The 18,644-nt window shown below is 47.4% G+C and overlaps 2 protein-coding genes across 2 annotated transcripts in view; both read right to left on the reverse strand.

Annotated features, from left to right (window-relative positions):
- The window catches only part of LOC149452141 (uncharacterized), a 408,968-nt gene that overhangs the window by 72,093 nt on the left and 318,231 nt on the right, over positions 1-18,644 (reverse strand). The window lies entirely within an intron of this gene.
- Positions 1,714-17,436, reverse strand: LOC149452143 (uncharacterized). Its single transcript, XM_089689715.1, has 3 exons — positions 17,377-17,436; positions 4,936-5,077; positions 1,714-2,998 (listed from the first exon to the last, which is right to left on the reverse strand). Exons 1-3 carry the CDS (start codon positions 17,434-17,436, stop codon positions 1,752-1,754), a joined length of 1,449 nt encoding a protein of 482 aa, XP_089545841.1. The 3' UTR covers positions 1,714-1,751.

Consider the following 18,644-nt stretch of genomic DNA (forward strand, 5'->3'; position numbering starts at 1 on the left):
TGATCTGACTACCCACACGGCGAGTATTGTCAGTGTGTGCTGACACACTAAAGAGGCTGGTTATCACCGCTTGCAGCGGCTTTTTATACAAAGCGTGATTTATCCTTTCAAATGTGAGAGCATATTGGGCACTTAATAAAATCCACTGTTTATGATAGGACACTATGTCATTTTTCTTACATGGCTGAAATGAGGAACAACGGAGAGCAGGAATAAGGAGCGCTCCAAGGAGGGAGAGGTCTGTCTGCCTGTCACTGAAGTATCTTCTCTACACAGACTACACCCATAAATCAGCAGGCTGCTTGGGAAGAGAGCACATCGCACTAACTATTTCATTGAACTCTGCACAAAGTTGGTTAACACTTTCTTTTCATTTGAAACATTTTTTTTTTCATTGAAACTTATATTCACAATATATTTTCATCATTATTATAATATATTTTTGTCTAATTTATCATTTATAATTAATGAGTGTATATTTTCAAGTAGCACACACAATTTGAATTTTTCAAAATTAATTAGGTGAATACATTTATTTCTTCTGTTTTCCACAGATACTATCACAATAATTAATATATTAGTTTCTTTAGTATTATTATCTCATTTCATCATATTATAAACTGTTCCTGACTATACTGTAGAGGACATAGTCACCTCCACAAGTGAGTAAGCAACCATTAGTCCTAAATACAGCGCGGTACCTTATATTATATTCATTTTTGTCAATAATTGACTCACATTTATGAGGGTGAGAAAGGAAGCCAGCGCCCATATTAATATTTTTTATAATTTATTTTATACACTACAAATTTGTTTTGCATAAAGATCCAGAACAAACACTCCAGTGGCTCACAAGTAATCTTTACATAATTCAATGATCATAGTAAATCACTATGTGAAATCAAACAACACCATGTGACTTGGCTGAATGAATGCTGGTCATATTAGTTCATCTATTCTCTAAGTGGGGTGGTATCTATTGGGCCAATCCCTTGTACAAACCACACATAACATCGCCCTTCAAAGTGAAAACAGAAACGATCTGCACAAAATCAAAGAGTAGAAATATTTTCCGGTGGATCCCCTCTACCCAGACCCCATATGTAGACATAGAACAACAAGCTGTGTTCCCTCTCGTGCTGCACTCCTCCAACCACCCAAACCCACACAGAAGCCAAGGGAAATAATGAGAGGAAAGTTCCCCCCTAGTTTGGGGCGGTGTTCTCCTTCCCTCCTGTTGGGGGATGGGAGAAGGATGGACTGAAGACAGAGAGACGCTTCGGGGTCACCACTGTTCTGCAGAGCCTTGAAATGAAGGACATCAACTTCAGAAGTTCTTGTTGTCTGTGTAAAGTTCCCCGATAACGAGATCTGGGCTCTCCCGGCTTCTAGCTCTGTAACCCGCTATATCATTATCAGGAAACGCAACTCCGACACCCAAGAAGGGCTGAAGTTGTGTCCTTCATTTCCAGGATCTACTGACCACTCTGCACCCCGACATTTACTGCACTTCATCCATGTCTTTGGGGGCCTCTCATCTCCTTATCAACTGTTCCTTCCATGATGAAGATCAGCCATGGAGTATATCTGAGGTGTATATCAGGGGGGGCTTCTTCCCCACATGAGAACTGAGATGTCCAGCAACATTCATCTAGAAGACATTTCCCACACTCAAGGCACTAATACACCTCCAGGGTTGTGTGGGACCCCTGATGTACAGGAAGACAGGACTTCAGTGAGGAACATTTCCCTCACTCAGGACAGGAAAGTGACTTCTGCCCCGTGTGAGATCTCTGATGTTTGTGAAGATTAAACTTCCTTGTAAAACATTTCCCACACTCAGGACAGGAATACGGCTTCTCCTCCATGTGAGATCTTTTATGCACATTAAAATAGGATTTAGAACTGAAACATTTCCCGCACTCAGGACAGGAATATGGCTTCTCCCCCGTGTGAGATCTCTGATGTGTGTAAAGATTGGACTTCTCTGAAAAACATTTCCCGCACTCTAGACAGGAATACGGCTTCTCCCCTGTGTGAGATCTCTGATGTATGTAAAGATTGGACTTCACTGAAAAAGATTTCCCACACTCAGGACAGGAATACGGCTTCTCCTCCATGTGAGATCTTTTATGCACATTAAAATAGGGTTTAGAACCAAAACATTTCCCGCACTCAGGACAGGAATATGGCTTCTCCCCCGTGTGAGATCTCTGATGTGTGTAAAGATTGGACTTCTCTGAAAAACATTTCCCGCACTCTAGACAGGAATACGGCTTCTCCCCTGTGTGAGATCTCTGATGTTTGTAAAGATTGGACTTCACTGAAAAAGATTTCCCACACTCAGGACAGGAATACGGCTTCTCCTCCATGTGAGATCTTTTATGCACATTAAGATGGGATTTAGAACTGAAACATTTCCCACACTCAGGACAGGAATATGGCTTCTCCCCCGTGTGAGATCTCTGATGTGTGTAAAGATTGGACTTCTCTGAAAAACATTTCCCGCACTCTAGACAGGAATACGGCTTCTCCCCTGTGTGAGATCTCTGATGTTTGTAAAGATTGGACTTCACTGAAAAAGATTTCCCACACTCAGGACAGGAATACGGCTTCTCCTCCATGTGAGATCTTTTATGCACATTAAGATGGGATTTAGAACTGAAACATTTCCCACACTCAGGACAGGAATATGGCTTCTCCCCCGTGTGAGATCTTTTATGAACATTAAGTTGGTATGTAGATTGGAAACCCTTCCCGCACTCAGTACAGGAGAACCTCTTCCCTGTTGGAAGGCCGGCCCGGTCCCGCACAGTCTGAGGTTCCTCAGGATACGAGGAATCCGATGGTCCATCTACACTGGGTGGTGCCGGATGGACATTGGAGGGGGCCGGGTTTTCTCCTGGACTATACTGTGTGATGTCCTCATCTTCTACTTTCCAGTCTGGAGACAAAGTGAGACAATCCTCGGAGGTTTTCCTCATCTCCCGGCCAGGGACTAAAATACAAAGACAAAGAGGATTACTAGACAGGAGCTGATTGGTTCCTCCAAACCAGGACTCCGCCCACATCAGGCAGCTTGGTCTCTGAGGAGCTTACAATTCCACCCTCAAGAGAACTAGGAAATGGCTCCTCTGATCTCCTACCAGGTCATTTCTTTATTCATGGACCTTAGTCAGAGAGTGAGGAAACAACCAGAACTGTCTTTTATAGGAGGGACAGTGATGAGGGGATTATAGGACGAAGGTCCCCACCCCCTCTATCACTCATCGCCATCTTACCAACACAAGAAGTACTGCACTTCCTTATTTACTCCATGATTATCTCATGAAGAACAGCGGGGCTGAGCCCCACCAGAGGTCAGAGAGTGAGGATGGGGGGAGAACAACCAAGATGAAGACTGGACTGATCCTGAAGACCACCATCATTGGGGTATTGACTCCTCCCTCATTATCACTTTCTGTTTAAGGGTCCAAAGTAGGAGGATGTTATCACATTATTATCACCATGTAAAAGTCTGTGCTCCAATCACATCATCCGATATAAAATGTCCAGCTGGGAGGAAATGGGGGGAACAAAGGAGAATCCATATTATGTGTATATATAGCAGTGGGGGTAGGGGGAGAGCAAAAGTCAGGAGTATGTAATGTACAACACAGAGTATATAGTGCAGGGGTCAGGAGTATGTAATGTACAACATAGAGTATATAGTGCAGGGGTCAGGAGTATGTAATGTACAACACAGAGTATATAGTGCAGGGGTCAGGAGGATGTAATGTACAACACAGAGTATATAGTGCAGGGGTCAGGAGTATGTAATGTACAACATAGAGTATATAGTGCAGGGGTCAGGAGTATGTAATGTACAACATAGAGTATATAGTGCAGGGGTCAGGAGTATGTAATGTACAACATACAGTATATAGTGCAGGGGTCAGGAGTATGTAATGTACAACATAGAGTATATAGTGCAGGGGTCAGGAGTATGTAATGTACAACATAGAGTATATAGTGCAGGGGTCAGGAGTATGTAATGTACAACATAGAGTATATAGTGCAGGGGTCAGGAGTATGTAATGTACAACACAGAGTATATAGTGCAGGGGTCAGGAGGATGTAATGTACAACACAGAGTATATAGTGCAGGGGTCAGGAGTATGTAATGTACAACATAGAGTATATAGTGCAGGGGTCAGGAGTATGTAATCTACAACATAGAGTATATAGTGCAGGGGTCAGGAGTATGTAATGTACAACATACAGTATATAGTGCAGGGGTCAGGAGTATGTAATGTACAACATAGAGTATATAGTGCAGGGGTCAGGAGTATGTAATGTACAACATAGAGTATATAGTGCAGGGGTCAGGAGTATGTAATGTACAATATAAATTATAGAGTATAAGGGTCAGGACTCATAATATTGGTATTCAGTAATCAGTGGAAGATTAAATGTTTACTGTAGACAAGTTGCAGAGATCCCACACCGCTGCCTCCCATCTCCTGAGACTGCACTCAGTGACTTGGGTCTGAGACACTACAGACATATCCCTCCACCCGGCACAGCCAGCAGATAACAGAGCAAGGAACCCTGGGAGAAATGTTCTGTCAGAGATCTTACTAGACCCGGGCATGGGGAAGGAGACTCAAAGCACACACCCCAGGTGTGTAGGTCTAGTAACACTTATGGTGAAAATGAACATTTTGCTGCCAGCTGATCCCCAGAACCTCCATAAATCCAGTCTAGATACATAAATTGTGTCTGCAGCACAGAGAAGGAAGATTATCCGAGAGAAATCCAGGAATACAGGACGGGGAACACAGCTCAGGAAAGTGACCAGGGGATTACAGGCTGATATCACCCAGTCCCCGCCCTACTCTGGACCAATCAGTGAGCAGTATGGGTGGAGGAATGGATTTAGTGTTCATGACCCACCTGTGCTGATCTCTGTAGGAGTGTCCTCCTCTATAAATGTCCCCGTTATTCCATCCTCCTCCATAGACTGCTGATCATCCCTCACATACGCCTCTTCTTCTTCTGCTTTCACCTCAAATTCTATATCGATTGGATCTCCACTCTAAATCAAGAAAATGAGAGAAAATATCATCTGTAAAAAAAAGCTCACATACAAATTCCACACATCATCTCTACAAGTCCATGTTCTAGACCAGCAATGGGCAAACTACGGCCCGCGGGCCGTGTACGGCCCGGCGGACCTTTTAATCCGGCCCGCGGAGCTAGGCTCCCGCAAGGCCAGTGGTCGGCAAGCCGCGGCTCTTTACAAACTTAGATGCGTGCCGGGCGCCCGCTCCCCTCCCTCCTCTCGGGCGGGCGGGCGGCCTCCTCTCCTCCTCTCCCCTCCCCTCCTCTCGGATGGCCGCCCCCCCTCTCGGATGGCCGCCCCCTCCCTCCTCTCGGGCGTCAGGACTCTGCAGCTGTCACGATGTAGGCGGGGCAGCCTGGATGTAGGCGGGGCAGCGTGACGAACTCTTCTCTCACAGTCCTCCCTGAAGACCAGAACGGCGCGGGAATACGAGAGGAACGCGCGGAGCAAAGGTAGGTGAATTGACACAGGGGGGACTTACTATATGGGGGATGAATTACTATATGGGGGACTTACTATATGGGGGATGAATTACTATATGGGGGACTTACTATATGGGGGACTTACTATATGGGGAATGAATTACTATATGGGGGACTTACTATATGGGGAATGAATTACTATATGGGGGACTTACTATATGGGGGATGAATTACTATATGGGGGACTTACTATATGGGGAATGAATTACTATATGGAGGACTTACTATATGGGGAATGAATTACTATATGGAGGACTTACTATATGGGGAATGAATTACTATATGGGGGACTTACTATATGGGGAATGAATTACTATATGGGGGACTTACTATATGGGGGATGAATTACTATATGGGGGACTTACTATATGGGGAATGAATTACTATATGGGGGACTTACTATATGGGGGATGAATTACTATATGGGGGATGAATTACTATAGGGGGGACTTACTATATGGGGAATGAATTACTATATGGAGGACTTACTATATGGGGAATGAATTACTATATGGGGGACTTACTATATGGGGAATGAATTACTATATGGGGGACTTACTATATGGGGAATGAATTACTATATGGGGGACTTACTATATGGGGAATGAATTACTATATGGGGGACTTACTATATGGGGGACTTACTATATGGGGAATGAATTACTATATGGGGGACTTACTATATGGGGGACTTACTATATGGGGAATGAATTACTATATGGGGGACTTACTATATGGGGGACTTACTATATGGGGAATGAATTACTATATGGGGGACTTACTATATGGGGGACTTACTATATGGGGGATGAATTACTATATGGGGGATGAATTAATATGGGGGATGAATTACTATGTGGGGGATGAATTACTATGTGGGGGATGAATTACTATATGGGGGATGAATTACTATATGGGGGATGAATTGCTATATGGGGGACGAATTGCTATATGGGGGACGAATTACTATATGGGGGACGAATTACTATATGGGGGATGAATTACTATGCTTACTATGGGGGAATATTACTATACTTACTATGGATGACACATACACATCATTCATCTACTCTTGGTCCGGCCCCCGGGTCCAATATATGAACCCATTGCGGCCCTCAAGTCAAAAAGTTTGCCCACCCCTGTTCTAGACCCTCCATTTCACCAACCTTGCAATAGTGAGGGATGGTGTGATCTTCCTGTGTGGAATCCCGGGAATACAGAGGGTGGGGACATCTCTCTGGTGGGTTCCTGGTATTAGGTGGCTCCATCATATCCTTGTGTCCTTCTGAAAACTCCCCCATCACTCCATACTCCTCTTTATACTCTTCTTTAACATCAATATTCTCATCCCCGAGGATTCCACTCTGAAAGATATAATAAAACATTCATTGTAACAAACATGCTGTGTATAAATCACAACTACCAATAATTGTCATCATCTACCTGATGATGGTGAGGGATGGTGTGACCTTCCTGTGTGGAATCCCGGGAATACAGAGGACGGGGACATCGCTCTGGTGGGTTCCCATGACTGGATCCATCTACCTGATGATGGTGAGGGATGGTGTGACCTTCCTGTGTGGAATCCCGGGAATACAGAGGACGGGGACATCTCTCTGGTGGGTTCCCATGACTGGATCCATCTGTAGGAAACACACACACTGACTGAATCCATTGTTTCTATGTGTTTATCAGATGATGGGGGATCTAGGTGGATCCTCCGTACTGCTCTCTCCTTTACAATAAAGTCTCCTCTTACCCGGTGATGTGAGGGGCGGCTGATTGTCCATCATGACGTCCTTGTAGAGATCCTTGTGTCCTTCTAAATACTCCCACTCCTCCATGGAGAAATAGACAGTGACACCCTGACACCTTATAGGAACCTGACACACACAATGATACAGTCACCATCCAGACACATCCCTTGTCTGTTACTGGAGAATGTCCCAGAATTCCCGGCACCGCTCACCTCTCCTGTCAGCAGCTCCATCATCTTCTTGGTGACTTCTAGAATCTTCTGCATGTTGTGTCTCTCAGGGTTTAGGGAGTCACATGGAGGCACTGTGATGGTCATATGATCACCTGACTTCAGAAGAGGAAATCTCTGTATTGAGGAACCAATAGGAATATCATGTTGGAATCCCAGAATCCTCCTCACCTCTCCGGTCAGGTCTGTGTTTTATTAATAGAGATAAGAGTGATGTCATGTGACCTCCCAGAATCCTCCTCACCTCTCCGGTCAGGTCTGTGTATTATTAATAGAGATAAGAGCGATGTCATATGACCTCCCAGAATCCTCCTCACCTCTCCGGTCAGGTCTGTGTATTATTAATAGAGATAAGAGCGATGTCATATGACCTCCCAGAATCCTCCTCACCTCTCCGGTCAGGTCTGTTTTATTAATAGAGATGAGTGATGTCATGTGACCTCCCAGAATCCTCCTCACCTCTCCGGTCAGGTCTGTGTTTTATTAATAGAGATAAGAGTGATGTCATGTGACCTCCCAGAATCCTCCTCACCTCTCCGGTCAGGTCTGTGTTTTATTAATAGAGATGAGAGTGATGTCATGTGACCTCCCAGAATCCTCCTCACCTCTCCGGTCAGGTCTGTGTTTTATTAATAGAGATGAGAGTGATGTCATGTGACCTCCCAGAATCCTCCTCACCTCTCCGGTCAGGTCTGTGTTTTATTAATAGAGATAAGAGTGATGTCATGTGACCTCCCAGAATCCTCCTCACCTCTCCGGTCAGGTCTGTGTTTTATTAATAGAGATGAGAGTGATGTCACGTGACCTCCCAGAATCCTCCTCACCTCTCCGGTCAGGTCTGTGTATTATTAATAGAGATAAGAGCGATGTCATATGACCTCCCAGAATCCTCCTCACCTCTCCGGTCAGGTCTGTGTTTTATTAATAGAGATAAGAGCGATGTCATGTGACCTCCCAGAATCCTCCTCACCTCTCCGGTCAGGTCTGTGTTTTATTAATAGAGATAAGAGTGATGTCATGTGACCTCCCAGAATCCTCCTCACCTCTCCGGTCAGGTCCGTGTATTATAGAGATGAGAGTGATGTCATGTGACCTCCCAGAATCCTCCTCACCTCTCCGGTCAGCAGGTAGATGATCTCCAGGGTGAGGTTTAGTATCTTCTCAGTCATGTGACTCCGGTCCTCCTCCATCCTCATTGGTACCATCATGTGATCTATACAGGTCTCCTTGTAGACGGATAACTTTGGGAAATGAAAGTAAGAATGATTTGGATGGTATTGGTCACACAATAATAGGATGTGGATGTGAGGGGGGAATAGGAGGGTTGCTGGACATTGAAGAACTACTCCCCCCATGGGAAGACATTTTGTTTGGACTGTTTAGTGTTTACTACAATTTTGAGGTCCGGGGCCCCTTTACTCTGTTGGGTTTGTTTGGTCCCTGAACTGGTTTTGATGAGTTTTAGATCTGCAGACAAGGAATGATTATTATCATTATTATACAGTATTTATAAAGCGCCAATAGTTCACTCAGCGCTGTACATTACAAAGGGGGACAGAACATGTGACAGAACAATACCAATACAATGCAAAACATGAGGGGATTGAGGGCCCTGCTCTTTGGAGCTTACAATGTAGGAGGGAGGGGATGGTGGTACAGGAGGAGATAGCTGTGGGGGATGGAGTGGTAGGAAGAGTGGAGGAGGTCGGCAGGTTAGCAGGGGGTGGGGTAGGCTTCCCTGAAGAGATGGGTTTTCAGGGTGCGCCTAAAGGAGAGGAGAGTAGGTGATAATCTGATGGGTTGGGGAAGGGAGTTCCAGAGGATGGGTGACACCCTGGAGAAGTCCTGGAGGCGGGCATGAGAGGAGGAAACCAGGGAACTAGAGAGAAGGAGGTCTTGTGAGGAGCGGAGTGTGCGTGTTGGGCGGTACTTGGATATTAGGTCAGTGATGTAGTTCGGGGCAGTATGGTGGACAGCTTTGTACGTCAGTGTTAGGATTTTGAATTTGATCCATTGCGCAATCGGAAGCCAGTGGAGGGATTGGCAGAGGGGGGTGGAGGACACTGAATGGAGGTCAGTGGAGGGATTGGCAGTGGGGGGTGGAGGTCACTGAGTGGAGGCCAGTGGAGGGATTGGCAGAGGGGGGTGGCGGAAACGGAGCAGTTGGAAAGGTGAATGAGTCTGGCAGCCGTATTCAGGATGGACTGAAGCGGGGATAGCCTGTGGTGAGGCAGGCCAGTGAGGAGGGAGTTGCAGTAGTCTAGTCGTGATATGATGAGGGAGTGGATGAACTGTTTAGTGGTTTCTGGGGTTAGGAACGTGCGGATTTTGGCGATGTTGCGGAGGTGGAGTCTGCACGAGTTTGTTAAAGATTGGACTTGGGGCTGGAAGGATAGGTTGGAGTCCAGAATGACACCCAGTACTCTGGCCTGCGGGGCGGGTTTGATATTGGCGTTGTTGGATGTGATGGAGAAGTCAATGGGGGGTGGGGTTCGGGCTGGGGGGAAGACCAGAAGCTCGGTTTTGGAGAGATTCAGTTTAAGGAAGTGGAGCGACATCCAATCTGATATGTCGCTCAGTAGGTGTGTGATTCGGGCTGAGACCAAGGGGGTGAGGTGGGGGGTTGAGAGATAGATTTGTGTGTCGTCGGCATAGAGGTGGTAGTTGAAGCCGTGAGAGTGTATGAGTTGGCCAAGGGAGGAGGTGTAGATGGAGAAGAGAAGGGGCCCGAGGACAGAGCCTTGAGGGACCCCAACAGAGAGGGGGAGTGAGGGGGAGGTGGTAGCATTATAGGTAACGCTGAAAGAGCGTTGTGACAGGTAGGATGAGAGCCAGGAGAGAGCAGAATCTCTGAGGCCAAGGGAGTGTAGTATTTTGAGGAGGAGGGGGTGGTCAACTGTGTCGAAGGCCGCAGAGAGGTCAAGGAGTAGGAGCACTGAATAGTGGCCATTAGCTTTGGCGGTTAGCAGGTCGTTGGAGAGTTTGAGTAAGGCAGTTTCAGTGGAGTGTAGGGGACGAAAGCCAGACTGTAGGGGATCGAGGAGGTTGTTGTCGTTGAGGTGAGAGCATAGGCGGGTGTAGACAAGGCGCTCGAGGAGTTTAGATGTAAATGGGAGCAGGGAGATGGGTCTGAGGTTGTTCGGGTCATTGGAGTCCAGGGAGGGCTTTTTAAGTATGGGGGTGATGTGTGCATGTTTCAGTGGGGAGAGGAAAATGCCGGAGGAGAGGGAGAGATTAAAGATGTGGATGAGGGAGCGTAGGATGGAGGGGGAGGGAGGTCGTAGGAGTTGTGAGGGGATAGGGTCGAGGGGGCAGGTGGTGAGGCGGGCATCAGAGAGGATCTTGGAGACTTCCTCGATGGTAGTAAGGTCAAAGGTGTGGAGTGTTGGGGGAGCTTCAGTATGAGGAATGTAGGGTGGGGTGGAAGTGGAGGTCAGAGCAGTGGTGGGGCCGTGGGAGAGGGGTGATGAGGGGATAGCTGAGTGAGGGGGAACGGGGTTAGAGGGAGTTTGAGGAGTGACGAAGTCCCTGCGGGTAATGTCGAGGGGGAGGGGGGATGAGGGGGTAGCTGTGTGAGAGGGGACGGGTTGAGAGGGCGTGTGAGTTGCGGCGATGTCCTTGCGAATTGTGTCAATCTTGTTTTTGAAGTGATTGGCAATCTCAAGGGTGGTGAGTGAGGTGCTGGGTGGAGGTGGGGGTGGAGAGAGTAGAGAGTTGAAGGTGGAGAAGAGTCGGCGCGGATTGGAGGAGAGGGCCTTGATGAGGGTCAGGAAGTAGGCTTGTTTGGCTGCGTGGAGGGAGGAGGTGTAGGTGCGGAAGGCAGATTTGTAGTGGGTGAAGGCTTGTTGGGATTTTGTTTTGCGCCATAGTCGCTCCAGGGCACGAATGTGTCGTTTGCGGGTTTTGGTGTGATCAGTCTGCCAGGGCTGGAGCGGTCGGGGTCTGATGTTGCGTGTGGTTAAAGGCGCTAGTGAGTCAAGGGCTGCTGACAGCGCGTTGTTGTAGGCAGTCATAGCCAAGTCGGGACAGGACAGGGGGAGGATGCTGTCATGGAGTTGATCAGCTGCGGAGTGGAGGGGGGCAGGGTTAAGGTTGCGGAGGTTACGGCTGGTAGTAGTGTGACATTTGGAGGGGTAGGCGTTGGAGGACGAGGAGATAGAGAAGGTGATCAGGTTGTGGTCAGAGAGAGGGAAGGGGGTGTTAGTGAGGTTGTGGGGAGCGCAGCGGTTGGAGAAGACAAGATCAAGGATATTACCGTCGGAGTGGGTGGTGGATTGTATGCACTGTGCAAGTGCAAAGGAGGAGGTTAAGTGGAGGAGATGGGATGTGGCCGGGTTGTCGAGGTTGACAGGGATGTTGAAATCCCCAAGGATGATAGTGGGTAGCTCAGAGGAGAGGAAGAAGGGTAGCCAGGAGGAGAAGTCATCCAGGAAGCGGGGTATGGATCCAGGAGGCGGGTATATCACATCAATCTTCAGGGGGGTTGGGGAGAATAGTCGGACGCAGTGGGCCTTGAAGGAGGAGAAGGATAGGGAGGTGGGGTTTGGGAGGACTCAGAAGGTGCTCTGCGGTGACAGGAGCAGACCAACCCCACCACCTTTACGACCGTTGGGCCTGGGTGAGTGGGTCCAGGTGAGACCTCCGTAGGAGAGTGCAGCAGGGGAGGTAGAGTCAGTGGGCTGGATCCAGGTTTCCGTGATCGCTAGGAGGTTGAGGGAGCGGGAAACAAAGAGGTCGTTGATGGCGGTAAGCTTGTTGCACACCGATCGGGCGTTCAGGAGTGTGCATGAAAACGGGGGGGAGATTTTAGGGAGCAGGGGGACAGATACTAGGTTGCGGGGGTTGCGGTAGGACGTGGAGGCGGGAGGGTGTTGTGTGGGTGAGGGAGGTGGTGGAGGGCCAGGATTTGGGGAGATGTCCCCCGCGGCTAGGAGGAGGAGAAGGGTGAGAAAGGTGGCATGGGAGCGGGATGTGCAGGAGCGTGAGAAACTACTAGTGGAGGTGTTCGGGTCAGTGGGAGAGTGGAATAATAGGAGGAGGTGGTGGGTGCTGTAGAGGGGCGAAGGAAGCAGTGAGGACACAATATACAAATGTTTAGGAGGAGCAGAGGGATATAGTGAATGGATTTTGGGAATGGAGGAGAGGAAAATGAGAAGGAGGAGTAGAAGAGGCATTTTGGGGGGGTGATGAGAGCAGTAGTAGGGAGATGATAGCAATAAGGGGGAGATGTACAAGTTTTGGGGTGGAGCAGAGGGGTAAAGAAATGAGATTTGGGAACAGAGGATAGTAATATGAAGAGGAGAAGAGAGGTGTATTATATAAAGGTAAACGTAAACCGAGTGGGACTCAGGTATGTAAGAGATGTTTCCCAGGGTGTTTGCTTGCAGTCTGTCCAGCGTGCAGTAGAGTTTCTTGCTGTTGTTGTGTCTTCCTGCTGCTTAAGTTCTCCTGCTTTAGTTCAACTGCTGTGTTTAACTGCTTCGCACTCTTTCGAAGCCACACTCCATCCGAAGCAGCACCCCCATCAGAGATCTCCCCCCATGAGCTGATCTAAATTTATAGGGAGATGCTCAAATGAGCATTCAACTCCACCCCAATTAGAAGCTGATAAGGAGCACATGAATAGTGGGGGATGTTTCTTAGGAACCAGGCCACAGTCATAAACTGGGTGCAACTGGAGGTGAGGACTGGTCAACATACACAAATATAAATACACCATTTGTTCTGAATATAACAGCAGTGAATGCGATTTTGAGTTAGGAGTGGAGGTAGGAGAGATGCATTACCCAGAATGATAAATCTGATCCTTCCTATGACTAGTTTGCTCTGAGGCAGTGCTGTGAGGTCAATGTCGGCTCATCATGCAGGGATGGTCACTTTACATCGCCCAACGCCCGGGACATGTAGTTCTGGGGGCCGGGCAAGTATTGTTTTTAATCTTTATCCCTGCTGAGGGCAAGCCGCAGGGCTCTCCTTTCAGGTGCCAGCCTCTGCCACCCCGTGTGTGTGATCCTCTCCTGTACCTACTATGCTTCCCCGACTCTGCTTGCCCATCTGTGGGCCCGGTTCAGCAAGTGTCGGAGGGTAGAGGGGACAGAGGAGAGCGGACACGTTCACTCCCTTCTTGTCCTGACCCAGAAGTGACATTATGACTGATTTCCCGACCATCGAGGCCGGCAAAGAATGTAATGCGGTGCGATGTGCTCTACATTACATCCAATGGAGTACAGGGGAACATTGGGGGTCTTTTAGACCTTGGATATCTCAATAAAGAGAACCTGTTATCAAAAGTCATCTCATAGAGGACTTTGTCCCCTTAAGTAAAAATGTTTTTTTAATTGTAAACAATTAAAGTTACACCCAAGTATATAACTCCTCTCCTTAAAAAATGTTGAGGCTCCCCACCCCCACATATATGCGCACCCAAACATAAGAGCACACGCTGGAGGGCCTACACATGATAACATTGATTGTGATTAGAGATGAGCGAATTATTAAAAAATTTGGTTCGGCTGATTCGCCGAATTCGCCGAATAAATTCGGTTCGAAGCCGAATATATTCGCTGCAAATTTAACTTATAAAAAGGGTGTTTCTAGGCTTCAGAGAGCCTTTATATTAGTGCAGAACACTGTACCTTTAATTTAAATGCCCTTGGAGTCTGCTGGGGAAGAGAAATAATACTGTCAGTCAGTATGACATGCAGATGAGTGCCGTCGATCTTAGAATCACCGCACACTTCACTCATTTGGGCAGTCATGGGGCCAAAACCAGAGTGTGGAGCCACAGTGTGGCGGTGGAGGCAGCAGCAATGGGAGGCCATACAGCACCCTATGACAAAATGGAACCCACCAGCAGTGTGAGGAGACCTGAAAGTGGCACATGGCAGAGTGTGGCGATGGAGACAGCAGCAATGGGAGGCCGTACAGGGACCCATGACACACTCTGGACCTGGCAGCAGCATGAGGAGGCGGTACAGGGGCCCATGACAGATTACGGGCCTGGCAGCAGCATGAGGAGTCGGTACGGGGGCCCATGGCAGATTACGGGCCTGGCAGCAGCATGAGGAGGCGGTACAGGGGCCCATGGCAGAGTGGCGGAGCGTAAGCAGCTAAAATTGAAGGCCATACAGAGGCCTATGTTAAAAAGTACCCCCAGCAGCAGCGTGGGGAGACGACTATCAAGAGTCCAATGGCAGAGTGGCGGAGCAGAAGCAGCTTCAATTGAAGGCCATACACAGGCCTAGGTTTAAAAGTCCCTCACAGTTAATTCCAATAACGAACTCTACTCCTCCGTGCAATCTACTTACGAGACCCTGGGCAGGTCTGGGTCCAATTTGTGGTAGAGACTGGTTTTGTTCAGCCATGCTTGAGCGAGTAATAACAGGTCTGTGCTGCCCTTTGGTGTCTGGCTTAATGCGCACAACACTGAACGTCCCAGCGTTTGTCAACGATTTGCCGTTAAGTGATGCAAACCCGCTGAACCACATTCATGAGGAGCCGGTACAAGGGGCCATGAATCAGTATGGACCTGGCAGCAGCGTGAGCAGACGACAGAGGCACATGGCGCAGGGTGGCGGTGGAGGCAGCATTATTCTGAAGCCATACACAGGCCTAGGTTAAAAAGCGGAAGCCGTCAGCAGCGTGAGCAGACGACAGAGGCACATGGCGCAGGGTGGCGGTGGATGCAGCAGTATTCGGAAGCCAAACACAGGCCTCGGTTAAAAAGCGGAAGCCGTCAGCAGCGTGAGCAGACGACAGAGGCACATGGCGCAAAGTGGCGGTGGAGGCAGCAGCAATGGGAGGCCATACAGCACCCTATCACAAAATGGAACCCACCAACAGTGTAAGGAGACCTGAAAGTGGCACATGGCAGAGTCTGGCGATGAAGTCAGCAGCAATGGGAGGCCGTACAGGGACCCATGACACACTCTGGACCTGGCAGCAGCAAGAGGAGGCGGTACAGGGGCCCATGGCAGAGTGGCGAAGCATAAGCAGCTTAAATTGAAGGCCATACAGAGGCCTATGTTAAATGATTCTGTGTCCCTGAGTAACGATTCTGTGTCCCTGAGTAACGATTCTGTGGCCCTAAAGTCTCTGTGGCCCTAACTCTGTCCCTTAATACACACAGGTCTGTCTCTCTTGAATGACCGGAGGCTAATGGAGAATTCTGGCCGCGATTTATAGCTCCACCATTACACAGTGCTGGCTGGCTGCTGATTGGCTAATGCGATCACATGTCATGAATGCATTATGGGTCAGCGCGCCTTGTCTGCGCGCCTTCCCAGAGATCCCCGCCCCATCTTCTCTGTCCATTTTCTCCGTCGCCACACATGTCGCCGCCATTTTTGGGAAAATTAGATTCGTGCATCCGAAGTTTGCTAATCTTCGGATTCGTCGCGAATAGAATTTTTCCAAATCTTCGGAACGAATTCTACTTCGTCATGTTCGATTCGCTCATCTCTAATTGTGATACACGTTACATATCGCCGGTCACACCAGAATGAGAGGATAATTCTAGGAGCAGACCTCCTCCGTACTCTATACTGATGACCTAGAAGGGGCTATAAATGTGTCCCCTATAGATAATACCGGGGACTAAAGGTTGTCACCATTTCAGCACACACAACTTAAGGTTTGACATGTTGGATATCTATTTACTCGCTGCAACCTCGGCTTTTATATTTTTACACATAAATGGGTCATTTATTGCTTTTTTGATCCCTTTGGCATTTCCTAGACTTTGTGATATTTTGTGACATAAAAAATTAGACCTGCCACTATTTTCTCTAAAGTCTCTACTTTCAGAAAATCGATATTTTGGGGGTTTTGTGTCATCTTTAGGGCTAAAATGATTTTTTAAATGTGCAAAAAATGCAAAAACGGCTCTGGGAGTGAAAGGGAGAAAGGATAATCCGGACACTCCCCTTTCCTGAGGAGCAGCCAATCGGTTCTCATTACACTGCAAGGTTTCTCCCCCTCCCTGCTAGTCCCCGGGTGCAGTGATGGAGACAGGCGGGGGAGGGGAGAAGGAGATAAAGAGCACAATGTTACACATATTACACATTTAAGTTGCTATAAAACCCCTTTCATTTTTTTATGTTTACAAACGATTTTATTTTTCAAAGAGTAGACTGAAAATAACAGTACAGCGTCAAACAATGTGTACAGTATTAACAAGGCACACTTGAATCGTACAATTCAGAAAGGCACCATCATATAGAAAGGGTAAAAAAGAAGAGAAAGGAAAGGAGAATAGATCCTAAGTACATGAGAAATATAAAGGGAAAAGTAGACTGAATGATAGATGTGTGAACAGGACACGTCAATCAACCTTCACATGGAATGCCACTATTCATGTAGTAAATGTCTCTGAACCTTCCATGATTCCCATTTTCTATCAGACAAGTGCATCTTGTCCAGTAAGTTATAATAAATTCTCTCCATGATCATCACAGCATCTACTCTATGTAAAACAGAGGCCAATGGTACAGTGATAGATTCCCAATGTAGGGCGATAGCCCACAAAGTAGAAATACAAATAGTATGTATCAATGTCATCACATTATCAGGAACCCCCGGGATACGAGCTCCCAATAGGAAGACTGTATAGTCAGACGTACCGGAACACCCACCAGTGAAGTCACCAACTCAGATATCCTGCGCCACACCAAGGATAAAGTTGGGCAAGCCCACAACGTGTGTACCAAAGTACCGGGAAGGCCGCAGCCCCGGAAACATAACGGGGACGTTTGTGGGTACAAAACGTGTAGCCTTGACGGGGTATAATACCATCTGGTTAATACCTTGAGGGCCGTCTCATGGACAGAAAGAGATGGAGAGCTCTTACATATGTTATCCACCATGGAATCCCAATCCTCATCCGAAAAGGTGATACCACTATCCTCCTCCCAGTTTTGTCTATATAAAGGAGGTGTGGGAGAGAGACTGACCAGGAATTGGTGATACAGATCAGAGATAAGACCTTTGCCCCTGGGAGAGTCACGGCTGATATGTTCAAAGAACGAAATCGGAGATGAAGGTGTAAGGCCAAAATGTGAGTTAAAAAATGTCTAATCTGCCGATAACGATGATATTCATGAAGCGGAACATCAAAAAGTCCGCACATCATATCAAAGGGAATATAAGATCCTCCACTTTGACAGTCAGACAACCTAATAAAGGATCTATCGTACCACCAACGAAACGCCTGAGGAGAAGAAAATGCCGTACTAAAGTTAGGGCCACCAAAAAACGATACACCTGGGAAACAGAAGAGACCAGATTTCATTTAAGTTTCCATCGAGACCAAAGTGTCAATGAATGGCCACAACAGAGTTATAAAAAGTTACCGATCGAGGGAGGATTTTGGACCATAAAATACTTGGTAAATAAAATGGGCGTATAGATTGAGATTCAAATCTAACCCCCGGGATCTGTGAGTTAACAGTCACCCATTGTGATAATTGTGAAAAACACGCTGAAAGGTAATAGAGCCAAAAATTGGGAAGACCGAGGCCCCCCGTCCGTTGTGACCGGTACAAAACCGATGAGGTAAAACGTGGACGTTTATTACGCCAAATAAATTGTTAATCAGCCACTGAAAGCGATCCAGAAACATTTTGGAGACGGAGACTGGAAGTGATGTAAATAAAGTAGTTTAGGCAGAATATTCATTGTGACTGCCGTGACTCTACCCAGGAAGGAGATGGGGTACCCATGGCAAATCTTCAGTAGAGTAGAGAGGCGACACACACATGGGGGGTAATTAGCAGCAAACATATCTGAGTATCTGGGAGTGAGGTTGATACCTAAATAGGAAATCCGATCCGTGGCCCAACGAAATGGAAAAGAGCTACGGAGAGAGGCACTCAGGAATCAGGAACATTGATGGCATAACCACTGATTTAGTGACATGAACAGACCTGACACTACAGCAAAGTCGTTCAATACCGGCATAGATTAGGCAATGATACTAACGGGATGGTGAGGAAAAGCATTACATCATCAGCATACATACAGATTCTGAAAGGTGAAACCAATAAAGGGTAACCAAAGATGTCCGAATGTGATC

The sequence above is a fragment of the Staurois parvus genome, unplaced genomic scaffold, assembly GCF_062004578.1.
Source record: "Staurois parvus isolate SC_StPar_1 unplaced genomic scaffold, SC_StPar_1.0 ptg000494l, whole genome shotgun sequence".
Taxonomy (NCBI): Eukaryota; Metazoa; Chordata; class Amphibia; order Anura; family Ranidae; genus Staurois; species Staurois parvus.